General features: G+C 55.8%; 2 protein-coding genes and 1 long non-coding RNA gene across 8 annotated transcripts in view; all 3 read right to left on the bottom strand.

Annotated features, from left to right (window-relative positions):
- Nucleotides 1–1,829, bottom strand: part of MFAP2 (microfibrillar associated protein 2) — an 18,931-nt gene extending 17,102 nt beyond the window's left edge. Inside the window, exon 1 of one of the 2 annotated variants that reach the window (XM_019541462.1) lies at nucleotides 1,674–1,829. The gene's annotated coding sequence lies outside the window, so the exon portion shown is untranslated. The remainder of the gene's footprint in view (nucleotides 1–1,673) is intronic. The other variant, XM_019541461.1, reaches the window with a different exon arrangement.
- LOC109314340 overlaps nucleotides 1–3,251 on the bottom strand; it is a 21,580-nt gene extending 18,329 nt beyond the window's left edge. Inside the window, exon 1 of the long non-coding RNA XR_002102270.1 lies at nucleotides 3,241–3,251. This is a non-coding gene — a long non-coding RNA (uncharacterized LOC109314340). The remainder of the gene's footprint in view (nucleotides 1–3,240) is intronic.
- A 6,638-nt stretch (nucleotides 3,252–9,889) lies between these two features.
- Nucleotides 9,890–23,211, bottom strand: part of ATP13A2 (ATPase 13A2) — a 34,393-nt gene continuing 21,071 nt past the window's right edge. For 3 of the 5 annotated variants that reach the window (XM_019541465.1, XM_019541463.1, XM_019541466.1), the window contains 19 exons: nucleotides 22,579–22,710; nucleotides 22,158–22,325; nucleotides 21,062–21,172; nucleotides 20,925–20,971; nucleotides 20,176–20,364; nucleotides 19,874–20,080; nucleotides 18,840–18,953; nucleotides 18,270–18,426; nucleotides 17,589–17,709; nucleotides 17,148–17,272; nucleotides 16,079–16,239; nucleotides 15,357–15,467; nucleotides 15,055–15,134; nucleotides 13,944–14,096; nucleotides 12,949–13,045; nucleotides 12,302–12,525; nucleotides 12,007–12,158; nucleotides 11,687–11,859; nucleotides 9,890–11,328 (listed from right to left, as the gene is read on the bottom strand). In XM_019541465.1, coding sequence (XP_019397010.1) covers nucleotides 11,161–11,328; nucleotides 11,687–11,859; nucleotides 12,007–12,158; nucleotides 12,302–12,525; nucleotides 12,949–13,045; nucleotides 13,944–14,096; nucleotides 15,055–15,134; nucleotides 15,357–15,467; nucleotides 16,079–16,239; nucleotides 17,148–17,272; nucleotides 17,589–17,709; nucleotides 18,270–18,426; nucleotides 18,840–18,953; nucleotides 19,874–20,080; nucleotides 20,176–20,364; nucleotides 20,925–20,971; nucleotides 21,062–21,172; nucleotides 22,158–22,325; nucleotides 22,579–22,710 — 2,690 coding nt within the window. In that variant the 3' untranslated portion in view covers nucleotides 9,890–11,160. Of the gene's footprint in view, nucleotides 11,329–11,686; nucleotides 11,860–12,006; nucleotides 12,159–12,301; nucleotides 12,526–12,948; nucleotides 13,046–13,943; nucleotides 14,097–15,054; nucleotides 15,135–15,356; nucleotides 15,468–16,078; nucleotides 16,240–17,147; nucleotides 17,273–17,588; nucleotides 17,710–18,269; nucleotides 18,427–18,839; nucleotides 18,954–19,873; nucleotides 20,081–20,175; nucleotides 20,365–20,924; nucleotides 20,972–21,061; nucleotides 21,173–22,157; nucleotides 22,326–22,578; nucleotides 22,711–23,211 lie in introns of those variants that run through there. The other 2 variants (XM_019541464.1, XM_019541467.1) reach the window with 2 other exon arrangements.

The following is a 23,211-nucleotide window of genomic DNA, read 5'->3' on the forward strand; positions in this document are numbered from 1 at the left end:
TCAGCTCTGCCACTGAGCTGCTGTGCGACCTTGGGCACATCCCTTCCCCACTTCACCTGTCTGGTCTATTTAGACTCCAAGAACACCAGGACCGTCTCTTACTCGGGTTACGTACAGCACTTAGCATACGTGACTTTGATCTGTCTGGGGCCTCCCTGTATTACCATAACACCAGCTCACTCATTCATTTCATGTCTGTCATACGGACCTAGCACTGATCCCGACTCAAAAGGGCTGCAACAAACCGCTTTTGGTCACCGAAGGGGAGACTAAATGATGTGCTCAGGGTCACACAGGACATCGGTGGCAGGGCGGGGGGTAGTGCCCAACCCTGCTGGGCTCCAGGCTGGTCCCCCGGGTTCATCCTTCCTCACCCACAGCATGTCGCGGATCAGGACTGATCTACGGGGCAGCTCTTCGGGTTCAACGGCCGGTTTATCCGGCGCTATGCCAAAGGCCGTTACACCGCCTGCTGGGTAGTCATCTCCCCAGCTTTGCCTCCTCTCCCCACCAGCCGTTTTGCCCCAGAAAGGTCATCAGCTCCTCTCCAGCCCTAGCAGCATCCCCAGGTCCATCTGGCTGTGCCGCGACAGTCACTTTTTGGCCTAGCTGCCTCTCGGCTCCTTGTCCAAAGAGTCAGCGGTCTCCGAACAGATGCGACCTCATAAGCCCGGTCACGCTTGGCCCCGATCAGCGGGGCAACATCCCGAGGACCAGGCTCACGAGCTTCGAGCTGGACTGGGGCACGGGGCCGCTGCGTTTCTGGAGGCACTTTCCTCTCTGCTCCACGCAGGGGTCTCCGGGCTCCAGAAAACCAGATGTTTTTGTAATACACATCTGGGAACAATCAATCCCGGGGAAAGAACACCACAGTCTGGCTCTTTCATTCTCTGAAACTCCACCTTCCAAAATAGTTTCCCCTTCCCCCAGCTTTCTCTCTCTCTCCCTTTTTTTTTAAAAAACACTAATCCAGCTGCCAGGGAGTGGAAGAACAAAGGGAATGAAAGAGGGTTTAGCTTTTTTGGCTCTTGACCAAAGGTAAAACTCACTGAAGTTGACTTAATTCTCCATCCCCTCCGCCCCCCCAACACACTTATTTTTTTTCCCCCCCAAAGGACCCTAAAAAACCTTTTGTACACTCCATTTTTGGGGGGGAAGGGGGGGGTCTTAAAGCTCCCTTCAGACATTCAGATACATTTAGACGCATTTAACTGCAGAGGATCAGCCACCCTGGAGTTCAAGCTTTCAAAATCAAGTTGATCCACAGCGTCTTACATTTGGTGTTCCCAGCAGATGATTTGCAGTCACTCAGATTAAATCATGAATAAATAAATACATCCGTGCATAATGCATCAGTAAATAAATGGGGTTTCTTTTTTAATTGAAAGCCCTGAGAGTGTCTTTGAAGAGCTGAGCTCTGCTTTCTGCTGATCAAACACGCGCACGCCACGCAAAGAGTCAAGAGCAACAAGGGAAGATTTTTGCCCATTCAACAAAGAAATGTGGCTGCCCCCCCTCCACGCGCACACACCATACGAGTCATATTTCCATTGCCCCCAAAAACAGAAGCCAAAGAGGTGAATTTAGGAGCCGGGAAGCCCTCAGCCCTCCAGAGCAAAGGAAACTCTGCTCCCGTATAACAAAGCATCCTCCACCAAGGCTCATTTTCTTACCAGTTTGGGATCTAGGGGATGGTTTGTTCTCCTCCAAATGCCTTGATCTCTTCTGTCTGGTCTCAAAAGCTCCAAAATGGGACAAGTAGCTCCTACCTCCAACTTAATTGCATCGCTGGGTCCTAATGCTACCCCTCGTCCAGGCTTCCTTGGCTAAGGAAAAAAGAGCCGGTCATGTTACCCCCAGGCATCGATCTGCACAAAGACGGTGACTTTTTTTATTAAACAGCTACTTCAAAGCCTAGTGGCTGCAAGAGCAAGCAAAGAAGAGCTGGTTTGATGTTGCATTGGTAGAGCTCCTGCCACCCCACGGCTCTGATCCGTCATGGGGCTCCCACGTGCCACCCCAACCCAGACACGCAGGCAGCTGTAACAGCAGGCAAAGCACAGCCCTGCCGGGCACCCAGTCATGCAACGTGGAGCTGTGGCCACCATCACGGCGTCCTCCGGAGGCTCTTCGATGGCCCTTCAGGAACAGGGTGTCACCGGTTTGCTTAGCCCAGTGATGGGAAAAGGCCTCCCAAGCTCACAGAGCCCAGCTCGTCTTCCCCTTGTATTGGGGAGACGCCAACAAGCCTCAGTCATGGGCCAGGGTTTCACTGCTGGGCGCTGTACAGGCCCGAAGCAGAGACAGCCCCTGTGCTAGCAAGATTATGTACCTGCTTTGTGGTTAGACAGGACTTCCTGCCTCGGGGCGGTAGCCCTGTGCGTCTCAGGCAAGCGCCAGCCAGCTTCGAGAGCCTTGGAGGTGCTCTCCCCATTTTACAGCCGGGAACACTGAGCCAACCTGGTGCCTACAAGCTGGGCGCTACAGCGCCTGAACCGGAGGTGCCCAAAGCCTGGCACCGCCGCGCTGGACGGGAAGAGCCAAGTGCCTCGGCGGGCGATAGCCAGGCCCAGCCCGGCCAGCAGGAAACGCTGCCCTGCTCCGCAGTAGGAACGGAGGGGTCGCGGGGCCGGGAGGGCGCCTGACACAGCTGCCCAGCGGTCCCGGTGCCTAGCGGTCAGCGAGCGAGGGCTGGGAGAAGAGCCCAGGAGTCCTGGGCTTCACACCAGGAGGCAAGCACCTTCCCCACCCCCTCACCTACACCGCTTGCAAATCCAGCTGCTGGGTCTTGGCTGAGCACAAGTGAGGTCGGCCTGCCCTGGGAGAGGCAGATGGGCTGCCAGGCTGGGATCATTTGTCCTTTGCTCACCGCAGACCGGCCGCCGGCGTTAGTCATGGTGGTGGTATTCTGTGTCTAGACGCTCCCCGGCGAGCACGTTATATTCCTGGAGCGAAAGCCTGGCCGGCAGGTTGCTCGTGCAGCAACTGGGCTCTGCAAGCTCTCCTCCCCAGATTCCTGCCCCCAGGTTGATTTTGCATGGGGGGGGATGAGGATGAAGCCGTGAAAATCCCCTACTTGAAAGCAGAAACAAGCTGCAAATACAAGTGGAGGAGCCAAGCACCTGGCAGCAACCTGCCCCTCTAAAATCCTGCCGGGCTTTACCGACCCGAGCCTCTCCAACGGGAACCGCTGGAGTGAGGATTCGAACCCAGCACCCCAGCTCAAGCAGCGACTCAAACCTCCTCTGGCATTTTCAGTGCCGGCCACACCGCCAGAGCAAAAAAGGCTGGAGGATGCTTGTCCCATTGGAAACTGCATCAGCCGCCTCCTACTTATGGACATATCGTCACCATCGCGTCCACAGAAGAGCGAGGTTAAGAGATCGCTTGAGGCCTGCCACTTGCACACAGGGAGGAAATCATTGCAAGAAGCGACCCTGACTACTTCTTTCTGGCTTTAAACCTTGCACGCCTAGCTGCAATGGGAGTTACCGGCCAGCTCTCCGTGGAAGGCCGTCGGAGAACCGCTCCTGCCACCCTTTGCCTCCATAGAAGACGGCCCCTCTCCCAGTACCGCGGTAGCACGGGAGGAGGAAAACATCTTGGCATCTCCTGGCCCGGCTAACCCGTCTCCAAACAAATTTACAGCCGCAGTAGGGCGGCCTCTTGGCTGGTCGGAGCTCTTTCATTGCAGCTATTTCCGCTCGCTCTCAAAGTCGCGCTGCCCCACGGGCTGGGAGAGACGGAGGCATGCGAGAAAGCATTAATGTCTGTGCTCATTATCTCAGCAGGAGATCCTCCTGTTCTGGGAAGGGCACCAGGCCTGGGGCAGCCTGCCCCTTCCGGGCTCGCTGGAAACACTCTGCACAGCCTCCTCCTCCGTTAAAACGGGGTGACGCTGATGGGGATGGGGGAGCGCAAGGTCGGGGGGGTGCCTCGGTGATGCGGGGCCAGCTCTTTGCAAGGAGCTATGGCCACGCTGGTGTTTAAGGGTGGGAGCAAGCCCCTGAGGATGTGACTTTGTGCCTCAGGCAGTGCCGCTAACCAGAGGAGCTAAGCAAGGTTTCACCCCGGACACTTTCCCCTGGGAAGCAGGCGGCCACCCTCCTCCATTTCAGACAGGAAGAACGGAGGCAGGGAAAAAGTTTCACTCGGCCGTAGGAGACTGGCCACTGGATAACCAGCCTGATCACCAAAAGGCAGCAGGTTGAACGCAGTCAGCAGTCACGCGTCCCTCCTGTGCCCCAAATGCGGTATTAGTTCACCTGGGACAGAGCCAGTGCACCCCCCCAGTGGGGTTCACCAGCCAGGACCCCAAACCGAGCCTGGGGATGTGACGGCCTCTTGCAACTCCTAGAGCCGAGCAAAGGACAGCGTCTTCCCTCAAAGGCCTCCTGCCCCGCAGAGCCCAGCCTCAATGGGAGAAGCTGGTTTCTCACCACATAAGGGGCTCTGACAGCAGGGCAGGGGCTAACTCTAGGTCCTTGTGAAAATCCCAAGCGAGAGCAATTAAATAAGCTCACTCCCGGCGGGAAGAGTTCGGTGGGAATTTGCCTCCGTCAGGAGGATGAGCCCGGCGGGGGTGCGGAGCCCGTGGACCCGATGGCTGCACGGGGAGGCTCTGGGACAGAGCCGGTGGCTTGCTGTCGCTCCCAGCCTGGGAGACGCATCACAATTAGGGCCGCGGGCTCGCCCCTGGCCCTCCTCTCCTGCTCCGTGCCCGCATTCGGCTTCTTCGGCCACTCGAACCGAACCACAAAGCTCCGGGAAAAAGAGACCGAGCTTCAAATCATCAAGGGGCACCAGGCGACCGGCCCCAGAGCCATCCCGGTCTCTTCTAGCTGCCTGCTCTGCTCAAGGGGAGCTAAAGAGACTCCCCTGGGCTTGCTCAAAAAGACGGGGTGCCCGTGCCTTCCTCTGTCAGCGGGATCTGGGACAGGTGTCGCTGGCTTGAAGTCTTCCCCACACGCTACAGGAGCCCTGCGAGATAGGGTGGGAAGATGAAGGAAGAAGAATAAAGAGGGGAAACATCACAGACCATCGGTGCACCGTGCCTGCCGAAGGGGAGAGGGAGATGGTGGAGCAGGTACCAGGAGACGGCACCCAGGAAACCACACAGCTCGTGAACTCCTCCACTGGGGTTTCCCACCAGCAAACGCTGCTTCATCAGGATCTAAATATCTCGTGGCTATGCCCTGAGAAAATGAGGGTGGGAAGGGAGGTCACATCCAGCCCAACCCACTCCTCCACGCCGGACCAGTCCCACCTAGACCATCCCAGCCAAATCAAAGCTTCAATAACGTCAAAATGTTTCACGCCAAAGATCTCACATATTTGGACTTGCCTATAATGTCGCATTTTGGATGCACGTCGATGTATTATTTCCTCTATCGCGTCTCAATACTCTTGGTAGCAAACAGCTCTGACGCCGCTATTCTTCTGAGCGCTCAGCTTCCCATGGCGATGGGGACTGTGCATCGGGGCTTATTTTTTAAAAGAAATTTGATTTCCTGTGTAACAATTTCCAGTTTCCGACTCGTTCCGTGGCTGGGTTTTGCAGACCCATAAACCGTGTGCACAACACACGACCGTCCCTAGCAGCTGTACACATGCAGGTCGGTGTCCCTTCAGTGGCCAGCCACAGAGATCTGTCCCCACCTCTGTGCCAGGGTGATAGTAGACTGGAAGACCTCCCCGTTTGCTCATAAAAAGGCAGGGCAGGGTTGCACCTTAGAGACTGACAGGTCCCAATAGGCATGAGCTTTTGTAGGCGACAACCTGCTTTATCATCTGATGCGGCAGGCTGTGGCCTAAGAAAGCCTCGTCCTAAAGAAACGGTGACTTAGCATCACAACCACCCCCTTGAGGGGTGCTCAGCTTCCCTCATTTACAACTGGGGAAACCGAGGCATGGAGAAATGAAACTGTGTGCTCCTGCTCCAACAGTCAAGAGACCCGGCGCCCAGGTATCTTGACCCCAGGCGCATGCTGGATCGTGCCTCTCTTGCTTTTGCAGACTCACGGAGGAAGCAGTATGGTTTTGCTGGCCACCAAACCAAACCATGCTTCAACTCGCCAGCTTTTAGCTGTTTGTACCACGGCACCGGGGGGGTTTGCTGGCTTTCCATGCAATCAGACGTGAAGCCACCTCCAATAAGACAGTGCATGAGAAGACTTTTTATACTGCCACCAAAGCTGGAGCAAAAATGCAGCACTCATTATATTCTTTTAAGGTATCTAGGTTAGAAGGCACTATTAAATAATCACCCAGGCCAACCCCTGCCTAACAAATGCCAACATTTCTCCTCGCATAGGAAAGGTTTTTGTGACCACATTGTGTTTGGACGTAGTTTCTTCTCTCCTTTGGCTACATCCACATCCCTAACGCCAACACCACGTGCTCCAAAATTGTGAGTCGGCTCCACGTTAAAAAAAGAAAAGAAAATGATGCTAAGTTATTTTTATTTGCCTTCCACTGCTGGAAAGTTTAGGGTTTGCTTATTCAAGTGGCTTTCTGCATCAGAAGGGCCAGAACTTTTTTATTTTTTTGAAATGCAAGCTGAGATTTTTTATGCATTTATTTGAATCAAGGAGCTGGACACTTCAAGGGAAAACACACGCTCAGTTGTAAAAAGACTCAATAAAAAAACAAAAAATCCCAGCACAAGTTGGCAATGCTGCTACACAAGCCCCCTAATTCCCCGGTGTAGCTATAGGGAGATGTACTACTACCATTTTGTCCTGTTTTGGTAGCATCCCATTGGTGAAGCTCGGTGGCAAACGGGGGGGATTTTTAGCAGATTTATTCTAGTGGGGACAAGGCCTTGCAGGGTGTTTTCTTGTCTACACAAGACGGGATAATCGCACATGGCTGCAACAGCATTTCACCAATGGGTGTGAAAAGCAAAAAGGGGACTTTTTCCCTCCCATAGAAAAAACAGATTCAGCAACATAGAAATCACGGGTTGATTTCACAACGTTTCGAGACCCAAATAAGAACGCACTGCATTCAAAACCTTGCCTAAACCCATCCCAACCAGGCAGTCAGTCCAATAAATGATATCACCCACCACCGTCCTTGCCTTTCACCGAGTTATTTCCAACTCTTTCGAAGAACTCGGCATGGCCGGAGTCAACAGTTTCTAAGCACACCCTTTTGCAGGACTGGCTTGATGCGATTTGGTTTCGAGATTGGCTTGAATTTCATTGGGCTTTTTTTTTTAAAGCATGAAATTAAGGAAAAGTTTCAAGTAAGCAGTTCCCTCCTTCCCCAAGTTACTAATTTTTTTTTTTTTAATTGGTTCTGTTCCAAATTGGAAAGCCTTCCCTGCAGACTTTCAAAGATGCTGAAGAAGTCTCCCCCAGCTCTTTACCTGAAATAAAAAGGATGAGGGGTGCAATGGGGCAGCTCTGCACCGCGCAGGGGGGGAGTGCAGCGTGGCGTAGTGGTAACAGCAAGGTAGCTGGGGATGCAGTTGCTATTCTGGTACCCCCAGATCTGGTGCCCCGATCCCTTCCCCAATTTATTCATGCTACGGGGAAGGATAGTTGAGTGGATTGAGCAGCAGGTTGGGTTTCAGGAGACACCAGCTCTCTCCTAGCTCGGCCTTTGTCTCAGTTCCTCATCCGCTTCCTCTCTCACAAGAGAGGAAAGTCGCCCTTAATGACCACGAGATTTTCTTGTCATGGTCTTTAAGACGTGAGAAAAGCTCCTGTCTTAATGACCATGAGATTTTCTATTGGATGCTACGTGGAAGACCTGACTTCAGCACCACTGCCTGCCGCCGGGAGGTGAATGTCTTAAGCCCTGGCTCTTAATGCAGCTGGGATGGATTTGGATGTAGCAGTGCTGGCTGTAACAGTGTTTGGAAAGTTTCCACGCTCATTTTACGAGATCCAGGGTAGACAAGCCATAGACTTCAGCCCTTATCAGCCGCCGTGGCAGGAGACAGAAACCAGACACCCTCCGAGAGATTCTTTACAGCTAAAACCAGTTTCTTCCTGGCAAAAAAAAAAGGACCATCAGGACCGGCTCCAATGCTTCGCTGTGTCTTTTCTGAAACTGCTGAGATCTGCTGACCCTTGGACATCGATTGAAGGAAAGAAGCTTTCATAAGGGAAATCACAGGGAGGCCCCCGGTTTTCCCCCAGAGAACTGAGCTCAAATGCTGCATCCCCATCTACTGGCTACGGGCAGAAGCCGTGGTGCGCCCGTTCTGCATCGCAGCCTTACAGGCACAGGCCAAACCTGCCCTGCCCCACCACCCAGGGAAGTGAATCTGTTTTAGCAGAGCCTGGAGCAGGCCCATTTCATTCAAGAAGACCCTGATAATTCCCTGCCGACCACTCCTCCCTTGTCAGATAGTTTGCAAGCTGCAAAATTAAGTAGCCTGGCTCTGGAAAGAGCAGGTGACCAGAAAGTAAAAATGTGATGGCCCTCCAGGCAAACGGTGCTCTCTGGGCTTCTTCCCGGGGCGTCGCAGACTCTCAGAGGGTCCAGGTCCCTCGCCCACAGCGGACATGGCTTTGCTTGAGTGCAAGCTGCACACATTTATACCAGGATGGATGCAGTTCAGTGATCTCACTTGACCATCAAGAGCTGGCTGCTGTCAGATGCCTCTTCTTCATGTAAGTACTTGCAAGTCACCTCTTCAACCCCCCTTCCGTAGTCTGATGAAGCTCAATCTTTGTCGTTGCTTGCTTTAATATTATCCTACATCGTTCTTGTAACTCTTCTCTCAGCGTTAGTACTGGTCTCACTAATGCTACATGCAGAGCTAATGTCACCTCCCCATTCCTGCTCAGGGCATCCAAGGCCGGCGTTGATTGTCCTGGTCCCTACAGAACACCAGGAGCTCACGTGGTTTGTCCTCTGCGACCCAACATCCTTTTCAGAGTTGTTGCTCTCCAGGATAGAGGCCCCCACATTTGGAGAAACTCCTAACAAAGGCCAATGGCCCAAAGCTGGAAGCAGATCAATTCAAAAAAGAGAAAGATCCTATATATACATATATATACATATACACACATGTACACACACACACACACACACACACACACCCTCATCCAATCTATATTTATACACACACATATATATTATACACTGACACACCCCTCCATTACACCCCCCAATATACACCCCTATATATATATATATGCACATAAACATATCCATACAGAGCCCTCCTCCAATATATATTCATTTATACACACACACACCCTCCAATATATATTCATTTATACACACACACACACAGCATAGATATGAGAGGGAGAGATTTATAGACACACACACACATAAATATTATATACACATACACCCCCCACAGATATGAGACTATGAGAGTGACTGATTGCTGGAACAAACCCCTGGCACGGGAAGTATTGGATTTCCCATTTCTTGACATCTTCATACTGAAACAAGAAACATTTCTGGAGAAATGCTTAAGTGCAGCACAAGTTAGTGGTCTCTGCACAGTGGCAAGTGGATGAAATTCAACAGTCCTGAGTTATAGAAGGAGTTGGATGATCTAATGGTCCTTCTGGTCTTAAACTATCAGAAGAGTGACCCAATTTCTTTGTTCCTTTACATATAACCTTGTATTTGGCTCTTTGTATTGCTCAAGCCAGCAGGTTACATAAGACAATGCGAATACAGAAGTACCACTACCGAAATATGCAGAACAACAAATACACTTGTAATGATAATAGTCAGCTTGGAGAAAGGGATGGTGCATGTAATCAAAGACATGCATTCCTATCTTGCGGTAACAGTGTTCCCGGCTGGGAGCCTCAGCCCTGTCCCAAAAGCTGCTCCTGCCCCGTGGCCTATTGAAGTTACTAGGCACGTGAAGAACAAGTCGCCACTCAGAACTAAAAACGGCGCAAGCTTTCAAGAAAATAATGCTGATTTATTAGAGGCACATGCACAAACGCCACCACGGAGAAATGGAGGACTTGCAAGATCTCTTTGTATGCATGCACTTCTATCTGTTTCCGTTCAAAAATAGATCTCTCATTCAACAAAACGTCCGTTCAAATGACGGCGCTCTGCAGACGCATCAGTAGGGTCCTGGAGGAAGGATCGTCAGTGATACCGGTGCACAGATCCTGGCTTGGGGCAGGCTTGCTTCTGGCTTCTCGAGGAGCCTGGTAGAGGGGAACAACGACTTCCCACTGTGGAAGAGGGGAGGCAGGGTTTGGCCAGGATGGGCGAGGTAGCCCAGGGTGAGGGGCTGCATGGGGTCACTACAGTTCTAGCTGTTGTGATGAACAGAAGGCCAAAACATGGATGACGAGATGCCAGCAACACTATTCAGTATTTATAACCCCATCCTGGAGCGTGACAGCAGCTGGCTACACCTGGCGTCCAGAAAAGCTGGAAGCGGCACACCACATGCAGGTAGCACGCTGGTTTGTAAGCAGGTCCCACCATCTCCGTGTGCCCGGGCTCATGCTGACAGCAGCGAACATCCTGGAGCCCATCCCATGGAGGGCACGAGGCAGGAAGTCCCCCCGGGGGAAATACTAGCCCTGGCCCACGTGCCAGGTGCAGATGGGCAGCGAGGACTTCTCCATACGAGGATGGCTCCGTGCCCACCGACGGGCACATCGCCCGGCTGTGGCCCTGAGCATCTCAGAGCGAGCCAAAGGGAACGGTCCCCGGGGCGACCGACCTTGCAGGAGGTACTGCCGGGTCCTACCGGCACAGCCACCGAAACACAGGAGCAGCAGCAAAGGGTGGCCCCAGGCAGGTCGTCTTCCAGCTTCCTTCTCTCCCTGCCAAGCCTCAGATGCCGGGGGCCCGGGTGGAGCTGTGGCTTCCTCCCAGCTGGCATCAAACTCCGCAAATGTGTAACAGGTCTCCTGAAGGGAGGGCAGCAGTTCTGCCGAGGGATTCCCCATGGGGGAAGATGACCTCTGCCACCCACGTCCATCCTCCGAGATGGACGCCTCTCGAGCGACCCCGGAGCTGAGCATCGTGGCGCCCGGCTGTGACCCGAGCTGAGGGGAGAAGAGAGCAGCGCGCAGCATGGAACAATAAATAAACCCACGTGTGTCCGGAGGCGCTGGAAAGGCCTTGCTGGACTCCCGGAGCTTCCCCCCTTTCCTCCCGCGGCAGCAGGAGGGTGCAGCGAGCAGGGCCCACGCGGGCACGGGGCTATCTCACAGCGATGGACATCCGGGGGGTGGCGAGGAGCGGCTGGTCCAGGGGCGGCCACAGCGGCTGCTGCCGCAACTCCTCCTCCACCCTCTTGAACAGCTTTTTGGAGGCTTTCTTCCGCCGCAGCTTCCGCAGCCAGTTGAGCATGCCGTGGTCCAGGGCTGTCTGGAGGAGAAGTGGGGCAGAAGAGCAGAGGATGGACTGGGGGGTCAGAGGCTTGGAAAGCACTGCAGGGGACCTAGGACCACTGCAGGGGGTAGGGGGCTATCAGGGCTCTTTGCCCCTGGGAGAAAGGGATGAATTCTGGCTGCTGAGATTGAGGTGGGGGCTCGGGTAGGAGCTATCAGAGGCGGAGCTGTAGCTCATGCTCACGACAAATCCCACCTCACCCCCTCAGCCACACACTAAGCTGGGCTGCAGAAGACTTTGCACCCAGCGCTCTTTGGGGCACAACATGCATCAATCCAGCAGGTACCCCGTGTCCTCACCGCCACCGGCGTGCCGGCCCCGGCCGCCCTCCTACCTCCAGTGTGAACGCCACGAAGAAGTTGAGCGTGGCCATGCCCACCAGAAGCAGCTTGAAGTTCATGTCGGTCATGCCCTTCAGCGTCAGCAGGGATTTCACGAACCCCAGCGGGTAAACGGTCACCCCAATCATCAGGCCGAAGAGGAAGACGAGGGCAAGCAGGAACGGGACTGGGTGACGGGAGAGGTGTCACCAGGAGGCGGGAGCCCCACCGCGATGCCCGGGGGAGAGCGGGCCCCGTGCTTCCATGCACGAGGGGCTGGCGACAGGCCTCGCAGCTTTGCAAGCCCACGCAGACACCCCTGCCCTGTCCTCACCGTTGGTGTAGAGCGGCTTCCTGAAGGGGTATCCCTTGGACATGGCCACGGCGAGGGTCAGGTACTGGAAGCCCGAGATGCAGAAGACGACCGTGTTCTCGTAGTTGGGCAGGTTCTGCGGGGCCGTCACCGTGCTGTTCAGCGGGACGTACCTGGGAGCGGGCACGGGGAAGCCAGGGCTCAGATCCCCCAAACCCTCATGCTTCAGGGCAGCAGAGAGGGGTCAGGAAGCAACAACTTCTGGCAGGCAAATTGCTCCCTAACAACTATCCCCCCAGGCCAGGCAGCTGCTTACCAGGTCTGGGAGACAGCGATGAAGTAGCTCACGACTTGCACGATGATGAGTATGGCTGTCTGGAGCAGGAGGCTGCCCAGCACGAGGATGCTGATCAGTGACCCTTGGGGACGCCGCGTGCCCAGCTCCTGTGCCGGGCCGGTCTTACCCATCAGCACGGCCACGGTCGTCGTGATGACCAGGTCGAAGAAGAGGAACTGCAAGTCGCTCAGGTTGGTGTTGATCTGGGGGCGAGAGGCAACGTGGGAGACGCTGAACGAGGCTCAGGGGAATGGGTGGGAGATGGGGGCACAGCCTTTCACTGCTAGCTCGCCAGTTCAAATCTGGAAGTCACCCGGCACAACGGGGAGAAGTGTCCCAGGTTCAAACGGCCTTGAGAAGTCCCCAGGCAACAGATCCCCAGCTTCTCTCTGATCAGTCAGAGCGCATCGACCCTGCCTGCCGGGCCGTGGGGGCACAAGTCTGCAGGCAAAGGGCTTGTTCGAAGCTGCACTCCCAGGAAAACCACCTCTCCCCAGGCTGCAGCAGCTGCAGGACAGCGGGAAGCCAGAGGAATTCGAACTGGGCGGGGGGTAAACGACTGCAGCGACTCCCTGCCCGGACCCCTTCTCCTCTGAGCCACGATCCACCGTACCGGAAACACTCACCGTGTAGAGCAGCAGCACTGACACAAACTGCACCAGGCTGTACAGGGCCATGTACTTAAAGACCCCAAAGGACGTGACCAGAGAGCACCTGCCTTCCCTGAAAGGTGGGATAAGACAGACTTTACACACCGATGGCCCGTAGACACCAGCGAGGCGTCTCTGCGCGGGCTGGCAGCTGGGACCTGAAAGGGCTCCGCCGTCCTGGGGGGGCACTGGGGTTGTGGGTGCGGGACATGCCTCGCTGGGCAGCACAGGAGCTCCAGTTCAGCGACCACCTTCAAGGTGGGAGCGTGGAGAAGGGGGCACTTGTTCAGTTCACGAGCATCTCTGTCGACTGCAACCCGGCTCTGGGCACAAGGCCTGATGCCGAGGGGCCACGGCCGGGCCATGGGACCACCAGAGATACTTCTTCTTAGCATTTTGCTGTGCTGTTGAGCAGGACGGTCAGGGTGGCCTTGACCCCCGGCTTGCCTACATCATGGGGCTGCTGCCACCACGCCCGTGCTATGGTGACCCAAGGGGGTTTTCTGCTGCCTTCACTTCTCCAGGGCACAAAAGCCAAATCAGCAGGAGCTGGAACAGCTGCACCCATGGACGGCGGGGCCGGGGGGCTGTCACTCAAGCTGTGCCATCGTTTTACACCCCGAGATGACGCTGCTGAGCCAGCCAACCTCTGCCCTGTGGCCCAAGGCTAAGGAAGGACAGTGGCACAGAAGAAGCGCGAAAGCCCAAGAGCCGCTTGGGACCCCGTGCGCTTCGGGACGGACAGCGCCCTGCACGCCAAGCTTCAACGGGGGGAAGAGCGAGATCCGTGGGAGCCTAGAGACCGCTGCCACCAGAGCGCAGGCGCCGAGACCCACAGATGGCAGGTGCCACATAAGCCAGGGGTCTTCTTTGCTAGCCCCCTGCCAATCCATCCCCACACGTGCCAGTTTGGGATCGCCCCCGCCACCCCAGCCCAGCCCAGCCCAGCAAGCACAGAAGACCGAGCTCACCGTATGACCAGGGGCACGCATTCGATGTTGGGAATTCGGGAGGTGAATGGCGATGCCACGGAGGCCTCCGCCTCAGAGAGCGAGATCCCCACGTCAGCGGCCTTCAGCGCCCCGCAGTCGTTGGCACCGTCTCCACACATCCCCACACAGTAGCTGCAGCAAAGAGACCTCTGTGGACTCCCAGCATAAGCCGAGGGGATCCCCAGCCCCCTCTCCTGCCTGTACTGCCCCAGGAAGAGGAGCTCTCTGGACCAGCAAGTTGGAAAACATCAGTATTTGGCGCACACAGTGCTTGACAGCATCTCCATCCAGGATACCAGCGTCCATCCCCCGGCTGCCCTAATCGTGGCACCATTTGCAGAGAGGTGAGAAATGGAGAAACCTTCAGCAAAGAAATCACTGGGAAGATGCCTCTCCCTGGCTGAGGGAGGGCAGGGCAAAGTGACTGCCTTTGCTGCTATCAGCGGCCATGGACCCGTTGGAAACGGGGGAGGCATCTGGCAGGGAAGGCTTGTGTAGACAAACCCTTGCCACAGTTTGGGGGTTTTGACCTTTGGAGCAAAGATCAAGATGACGGCCTCCCCAGAGCTTCGGGAAGTGCGGTCCCAAGCATAGCCGGAGGCCTCAAAGTTTGCCTCCAGCTTTTGAAGCAGTCCCTAAATGCTGAGGTGCTCAGAGTCCCTTAGAGCTTATCTAAGGGGTTTCTTGAACCTGGTTAAAATCTCTGCTCTGCAAGTAAAAGCCATTTGTCTCTCTTTGCCCAGAGGCAGGAGAGATGGCCACGGGGTTGAATGTCAAATCTCTCAAACCCCAGCCCCTCAGGGGACTTCACATTGAACTTCACTGCTTGGACCCTTCTCTATGTGCTGGATGATCGTCTGTGAACTGGGGATGAACTGGAGGCAGAGATAGCATCAGGCTTTGTATTGAGGACAGATTAGCTCCTGGCCCAGGGTGCTGCGGTGGATTGAATAGTACTGTCAGGGGGAAGGGATTTCAGGGTTGCACATGGCATAGGAGCATAAGAGCCTCCTGCCTTGGCTTCACAAAAGACCTCTTTGCAAGGAAATGCTGGGTCTTTGCCCCATCCCCTCCCCGCCCCCGGCCTTACTTTAGGTCTTGTAAGCAGCGAACCAGCTGAGTTTTTTGGTCTGGAGACATGCGAGCAAAGATTGTCGCCCGAACCAGGATCTGCAAGAGAAAGCAGCATCATGTCAGCCTGGCATCATGGCCTTGGAGGTCTTGGAGGGGCAGAGGGCACCGGCGTGGCTACCTGGACAGCAACGAGCCAATGCCACAGCGTGCTAGCCCACAGCTCCCTGGCACATGGGGGGGAAGCTGCTGCCCAAGAGAGGGGCCACACTCCCAGCTACATGGCCAGTGGATAAGGTGGGGCCAGAGGGAAGGACTCACCTTTGGCAGCAGGTCAGGGAAGTGTTCGCAGACCACCGCAAAGGATTTCCCATTCAGCGCCAAGTGGCATGGCGGCTGCCTGAGGAGACAGCCCTCCTGCTGGTACAGGCCCTGCGAACCAAGCCCACCCATCCGCTGCTGAGCACACCAGCAACAAAGCTGCCGTCCCCGGGTGGGCCATCCAGGGGAGTGCTGGCAGCATCCCCTGCCCTGGTTTCTAGTCATCGCCACCACCCCCTGCTGCATCTCCAGACCCTGTGGCCTGGATGGCACGGCCCCATGTGCTGGGGAATGGGGTCACTCCACTGCCAGATGTGGAATGACCCCATGGACTGACCTGGGTGCTGATAGCACGCTGAAGCTGGCCCACAGACTGTCCCTGCCTATGGGATCTGGCCTCACGGACTCACCCTGTGCCCCTCTCCTGGCTTTTGGGGCTGGAAGTTCAAGCACCACTGGTCTAGACCTGACCGGTCCAGGCCCTATTCCCAGTACCAGTGCCCTGGCTCCAGCCTGAGCTTCTGCTACCAACAGCACCAGGGTCACCCCCATGGATGTGAGGCCAGAGGCAGCCGTGCCCTGCACCTCGGGACACTGGATGTCCATCTCTCCCGGGACACCCAGGTGTGAGAGCTCCTCATGGCAACTGCTTCCCAAGCTGGCTGCAACATCTCATGGGAAAGAGGAACCCCTCGCCCGGCTGCTGTCCCGCCTGGCCTCACCTCTGCCAGCTCCTGCCCCTGGGCTTGCTCGGCTAGACTGAACTTGAGGGCGGCAGGGCTGTCGCGGTCGGGAGGAGAGGCGTTCACAAAGACCATCCGCTCCTTAGGCTCCACCATCCGGCAGCTCTTGGCTACGTTCACCGCCGTCAGCATGTTGTCCCCTGCCAACGAGAAGCGGGCGGCCAGTGAGGATGGTGGACTATGGCTTTCAGAAGCCAGCACCGGGCTGGGGCCACCTCCACCACGGCAGCGCCTGAATGACACGAGGGGACGTGCCCAACATCTCTCACAAGTGACTCATTCCCTCTCCCACATGGGATCATAGGAACGGAAACACCTCCGCTGGTTCCTGGACTGATCTGGGCAGATCCCTGCTGGAAATCCTCCTGGATGTGGGGTGTTTTGGTGCCTAGGGTCCCCAGGATAGCACGGGAATGGGATTTTGGTTTAGGGAGAGGTGCATTTTGGCACGGGGAGGGGGTGAATCTGTTCTTTACGGTCCCCCATTTTTGGCTGATAGATGCAGTTTTAATACTGGGAGGAGACAGCTCTATAATCCCTTGTTCTGCACCTCAGCAACTGGCTGCCTCCCTGACCCCCACCCAAGATCGGCCATCACATCCACAAAACTCCAGCTAATAAAATGTGCTGGTTGGGTGTTTTCACTAGAACACCCAGTGGTGAAACAGCTGACATGCGTGCGGCCATCATTAGGGTTTACAGTCAACACCCCAAGATGAACAGGACGCTGTTCCAGGCTCGAGGTGGGCACCAAGATACTGGCTCTTGTTTTAAACGAAGGCCGGACTTAATGCTGCTGCTACAGCAAGGGTCAATAATGCAAGGTTTTGACAGCAGAATCCACTTCCTGTGGGCTCTTCCCCACCAAGGAAAACCCTTTTCAAGTCTTTTTGGTCCATCAGAAGGAAGCAAGGGGGGCACATGACCAGTTTTCCTTATGGGCCCATTCCTTCAGCATTTGTAAAGGGCAAAGAGCTCTGGGGAGCCTGCTCATTATCAGGGACAATAAATGCTGGGTCCCTCCTGCCCCACTGAGCCTGGTCCTTACCCGTCACCATCACGGGGCGGAGGCTGGCTTTCCTGAGCAGGTGGATCACGGGAGCGGTCTCTGCCTTGAGCACGTTCTTCATCACTAGGAAGCCGAGGAGGGTCAATCCACTCTCTACAGAGTCCCTGTTAGGACACAGCAGGGCTGTGATTTGAATACGGGAGTGAATGAACTTATGCAATAACCCTGGGCAGCAGCAACACTGTCCTGATTTAGGTGTTTGACCCCTTTATAACCCTTAATCCTTGTATAACCGTATCCCTAAAAGCCATGCTCATTTTCACTGCATTTCAGGGCCAGAAGGGACCATTCACCTCCTGCGCGACCCAGGCCATAAAGGCTTCCTTGCATTCAGCCCTGACTCACTGGGTGCAAGCAAGAAAGGAGGGAGGAAGATCTCAGAGGAGAGGATGGAGCCGGGTCTCCAGCAGGCTCACGCACCTCGTCAGCTGCTGGGCGTCCTCAAAGGTTTTGACTGGAGGGAGAGGTTTGTAGGCGAGTGCCAGGACCCGGAAGCCGTCGGCTGTGTAGTGTCGTAGCATCTGGGAGAAATCCCCCGGGACTGCGGAAAGACAGGGATCAATCAGTCCAGAAAGGACGGACGTAGCTGAGAGCAGACCCTGGGGACCAGCAGCCTTTAACTCAGGTTGGCTAAGACAAGGTCCCTTGGCTTGGCGAATTCGGGTTAGAAGAGCCGGTTTGGCTCAATTTAACCCCAGGTTCTTGACCCTGAACTGATCACCAAACTTAAAACCCAGCTGCCCGATCTGCATGGCTACTACACTTCCAAAGTGGATTAGGCCCATTTTAATCTGACTCTCAGATCAGAGAGCATGCAGCGGATGCTCATCAGGAGCAGGTCCCTGCGGGGACAAGCCTGCCACTCCAGCATGAGCAGCTGGGCATTATTTTTAGAAGAACACGAATAAAACCCCAGACTCTACGAACACCCGGCATTCCCGACGGGTCCACGCCAGTACGAGTGACCAGTGGGCTTGAACCGCCGGCAGATGGGTCCTTCCTGCGGCTGCTCCACGAGCTCCGGATCACTGGCCTCCTCTCTTGGAGGGCAAAGGGAATCGTGGTCAGCTGATCTGGGCAAGCGGAGGGAGGCACAGTTACCCGTTTCCTTGTTGCAGAGGCTGGCCACCATCTCCGGAGCCCCTTTGGCGTAGGCCTCAGCGGGAGCATCTCCAGGCAGCTTCACCACCACGCTCATCCGTTGCAGGGAGGAGGAGAAGGGGAAGCGACGGAGGATCCCGACTGGCGCCTGGTGCTTCTGGGGAGGGAAAGGAAGGCACTGACAGGCTTGGGGATGCTGAAGAGGGCCACATCAGCCTGTGGTGGTGGCACAGCTGGCCACACCAGCAGCCCACACCCAGTGTCAGGGACTTCCCCCACTTCCAGGGTGATCGGAAATGGCCTAGTCAAGAGGGCGCTGCCCACCCTATCGAGGGTGCAGGTTACCCTGATAAGTACCCTGACGGTGCTGAGATCGGTGCACGCACTGCTACAGCAACCTGACTTCACCAGTGCCATGCCACACCGATGGGGGTACCTGGATGTTTCCCGGATTGAGATGTAGGTCCTTGTTTTAGTCTCAACTATGGGATTAACTCCCTTCTCCTTCCACCCCCCACGCACCCAGAGACCAGAGACTGCCCGCCTTGTACCAGCTCACCACGGGCTCACCGTGCCATGGGGCTGCTCCTCCACAGGCGGGGGCTTCATTGCTGCTAGGACCTTCGTCCCAAACTGCTGGATGGCGTGCAGGTCAGCCTCTTCCCCTTCTGCCTTCTCCAGGATCTGAAACCAAGGGAGGGGGGTCAGAAAGCACAGCTCAGAGCCTGTTCCCCTCCCCACAGCTAACATGGCAGCACCGCGCCCTACCAAGCCATCAGACAAAACAAGGGGCTGCTCTTCACGGCTTGGCCACAGCCTTGTAGTTTTGCTGCCAGCTCCAGCGCATGCCTGGACAGTCCTGTCCTCTTCAGGGCATCAGGTCACCTCCCTTCAGGGGCTGCCATAGCACTGTTATACCCCCCCCCCCCCACCTCCATTTACACATAGGAAAGGGTTCAATCAGTAGATTGAAAACTAGAGTGATTCTGGGTATTTTCTAGACCTCCCATCCAGGGACGCCCACGTTGGTGAGCAGTGAAGCTGTCCCGCGTGGCTGCTGCCTGAGACTAGCTTTCAGAGCAAGCCTTGCCTTCTTAGCTATTCCTAGTACTACAGCTCCAGCAGCTCATGCATCTCTGAGCCTCGCCCCATTCACGACTGCGTGCTCGCCGCATGTTTTCACACCCGGAGAACAAAGAGGCGAAGCCCTCTCGGCTAGAAACCAAGCAGGCTGCACACCCATCTACATCCGGCCAACTCCACCTCTCTGGCTCAGCCCAAACCCAGACAGTCCCCAGCCATCGCGCTGGACAGTGAGGTTCAGCGTTTATCTACAGGAAAGTTGGGGTCTCTCTGCAGAGCCCGACAAACCCCCAGGTTCAGTGCCACAGGGTCACTGCCCCATCCTTTGGTGGGAAGCAGGCTGCACTGCAGAGGTGTAAAGCAGGAGGAAATGGGTGAAGTGAGAGCCACAGGCCTCTGAAGAGGGCACAGAAGGACGGAGACACTTTCTCCTCCTTCCTAAACCACCCCTGAAGGGTACAGGCCTACACATGCTTCTGTGTGGACCCAAGGCAGCCCGAAGTCAGGCCGTCTCCTCTCACCCAGCCAGTAGACTCCATCATCTTCAGGTCCACCGGGTCTCCAATGGGCTGCTCCCTCAGCAGAGACACAGAGTGGCAGGTCGACAGGGAGTACAGCAACGGGCCGCCGGGCAGGCAGCGGGGCTCTTGGATGAGAGGGAGGAAGTAGCTGTTCTCCAGGGGAACGACACCCCAGACATCCAAGCCATCCTCCGTGAGGGTCCCTGTCTGTGGCAGAGGCAAGGGAAGGTGGAATCAAAACCAAGCCCACCCCAGTCACTGACCTGGATGCCACCAGGCAACAAAGCCCCTCTGGGACTCACCTTGTCGAAGCAGACCAGGTGGATCTTGCCACACAGGTTGATCCGGGGCGGGCTGACGCAGAAGACGCCGTGCTTCTTCAGCCGGTTCTGCGCGTAGATGGTGCCCACAGTCATTGCGGCGGGAAGCGCCGGGGGCACGATGACAGTGATGAGGTCCAGGGCACGGATGATGATTTGCCCGAGGGCAACCTGTTCACGTCAGGCAGCCGGGAGCAGGAAGACAGGGAAAGGGAGAGCAGCTTGAATGGGATGAGGGGGCTCCGCAGTACAGCACCTGGCTCCAGGGGAGATGGACCAGCAAGTGCAGCTGCCCACAGCGCATCACATGCTTGTACTCAATAAAGCCAAAACACAGGCTCCCCAGCGCATCTTAGCTTGCAGCCTGCATCATGGTTTGCTGGGAGCGACCAGCCAGCTTCTAGCCCACCCCAAACCAACTTCTCTTAGCCCTAAAGAGATGCCACAGTGGCATGGAGCTGGAGGCTGGATCTCTGCTGGCTTATACATGGGGGTGAGCTTTGCAGCAGGGCTTTTGTCTGTGTTGCACAGGAGGTGGCTTGCACAGCCTGGTTGGCTCCTGCAGCACTGGGTGTTTGAGAAATCTGGAGGTATGGACTACAGCCATGTCAGCTATGGACTGTCATAGGGCTAAGTCCTGTTTCCACATCAAAGTCAGCTCCCAAATGCAGGCAGGAAGCAGAAAGGAGAGCAGCAGAAGCATAAAACTTCCTGAAGCACCAGCAACTCACCTTGTTTTTAATCAAAATCAAGATGCTGTATATGGTCCCAATAAGAGCTGCAAGAGAGAGGGGAAGGGATGCATCCGTTAACAACAGCCTCGCATTCATGCATCGGTGCCAATAAGGCTTCCCGCTTTCAGACTTACCCAGAACAGCGAGGAAGAGAACAAACTTCATAGCATCCTTGTAGAACTTGAAACTCAGGGGCTTGGGATAGAGGATGGAGCTGATCAGGTCCCCTTTCGCTGTGCAGAAGCCTGGGGAAGACAAGGGGCAGGGGCTTATCGTGGAGGCTGCTGGCATGGTGGCTCCTAAAACATCATGCATGGCTCATTTTTCCCAAGCACCTGAATTCTTATCTGCTGGGAAAAAATGAAACCGGGGCACTTCAAGATGACTAGTACTGTAGGTGTCTTGTGGTTCCCCCTTTCTCCTAGTGGTGTCAGGGCAGTGGGCCACACTGGAAAGATGTCACACGGTGCGGGGTTAGTGCCTACACCTCCACGTGCACCCCCCCGGTCCTATGTTTAATTCATAATTCCCATCTCTGCACGTGCTGGCTTGAGACCCGCTAGAGCTGAACTACACAACAATACTGAGACTATGACCAAGATTGCTCTCTGGGAAAGGGATCACCTGTCTGAGTATGTGTGTGTGCACACATGCATGTGTGTACCTATAGGTATGCAACCAGAACTGCTAGTAATCCTACCACGAGCCATTTAAAGCCTGCCCACAATGCCTCAGCTCCTAAGACTAGAAGTGAGCCTAACTTTCTCCAACACCAGCCTTCCTTGCTTAAAATGCCACCTATCCATTCAGACAGGCTGATTTTTCTCCCTTCAGCGGGCCCTTAATGTTCTCCAGTTGTGGTCTTTTGGGGTGGGGAACCCCTTACCGGTACCTGTGGAGCCCCTCTGCGATTCTCCTTGCCTGGATGCCACAAACCAGAACAGGCTCGTTTGCAGCATCCAAGGGCGAGGACAGAAGATGGCTCCTGGCCATCAGAGCACAGAGATACTAAAACAGCCTCCCAGCAGGAGCTGGGAGGGGAAACCTAACCAGGCTGAAAATGGAGCTTGATGAAATTATGAACTAGCTTCTGTAACGTAGCTGCCTGCTGGTGGGGACCCGGATCCGACGTCCCGGGAGGTCCTTGCACGCTGTAGGCGCTGTTTGGGCTGTGTGATTGTTGGGTGGTGGGGTGAGCACAGCTGGGATAGCCCGTGGCTTGGTGCTTACCCGTGCGGGTCACTACAGCCAGGACGTCCTGGCCCACGTAGGACTTGGCTTGAAGCACCTGCGTCCCACAGAACAGCGTGTGCCGTTTGTGCTCTTCGGGGGAGTAGATCAGGTTGATGGCTTGAGGCCCATCCGGTAAAGGGGTCTTCATCACTGGGACACTCTCCCCTGCAGAAAACACCCAGATGGTGATAAAGGCCATGAAGAGAGACTCATCCCAACATGGCAACCAGAGCTTCTCCACTGCCCTTGCGTGCATGGCACGGAGAACTGGGATCTTCCGGATCTGCTGCCCGCCCGACCAGAATCTCAGCACCTGCCCTCTTCACAAGCTCCCTGCCCCTGGCTGCAAGGATGCAGCCTTCTGGTCCAGAGACATGGGTGTGCCTTCCCCTGCACTGCAATGCCCTGTGGCACTCACCCGTCAGCATGCTCTCATTGACCATGCACTCGCCAGTGAGCAGCGCGGCATCGCAGGGGATGAGAAACCCATCGCAGGGGAGACTAATGCAGTCGCCAGGCACCAGGTCCTCCGAGCTCACCATCGCTTCCCCTGCAAGAACAAGCGTGGCGCCATCAGGGCCCCCTCAGTGCAGCCCTCATCACCACGGAGTTAAATGCCGCAGGTCCCATTCACTAAAACACAAGACTTCAAATGTCAGCTCATCCGGGGGTTCAAATCCCACCGAATGCGGGACTTTCCCTTGGGAGATCCCCGCTGTTGGCAGGGCAAAGGCGAGAGCGGCTGTTACAAGGACAGGGCAGCTTCACCCAAAGGCCTCTACCCACCATGAAGGCCCCGATCCTGGGCTTGGATCCTCATGAAGCCCCTGCAGTTCAACAAGGCCCTGGACTCAATGGCTCAGGATGCCCCAGTCCCATGTCCCCACGAGAGCAGGGGTGCCTGGACCCGACCACAGGCCCAGCTCTTCTAGCGCCAGCATCTCCCAAACAAATGATATGTTCTGGAAGGGCACCTATCTGCACGTGGGCAAGGGATGCGCCTGCCCCCCTCCCCCCCTAAGGGGAAGTGTACCAGCATCCCAAGAGCCAC

Source organism: Crocodylus porosus, unplaced genomic scaffold (assembly GCF_001723895.1).
Source record: "Crocodylus porosus isolate Cpor-Errol unplaced genomic scaffold, CroPor_comp1, whole genome shotgun sequence".
Lineage (NCBI taxonomy): Eukaryota > Metazoa > Chordata > Crocodylia > Crocodylidae > Crocodylus > Crocodylus porosus.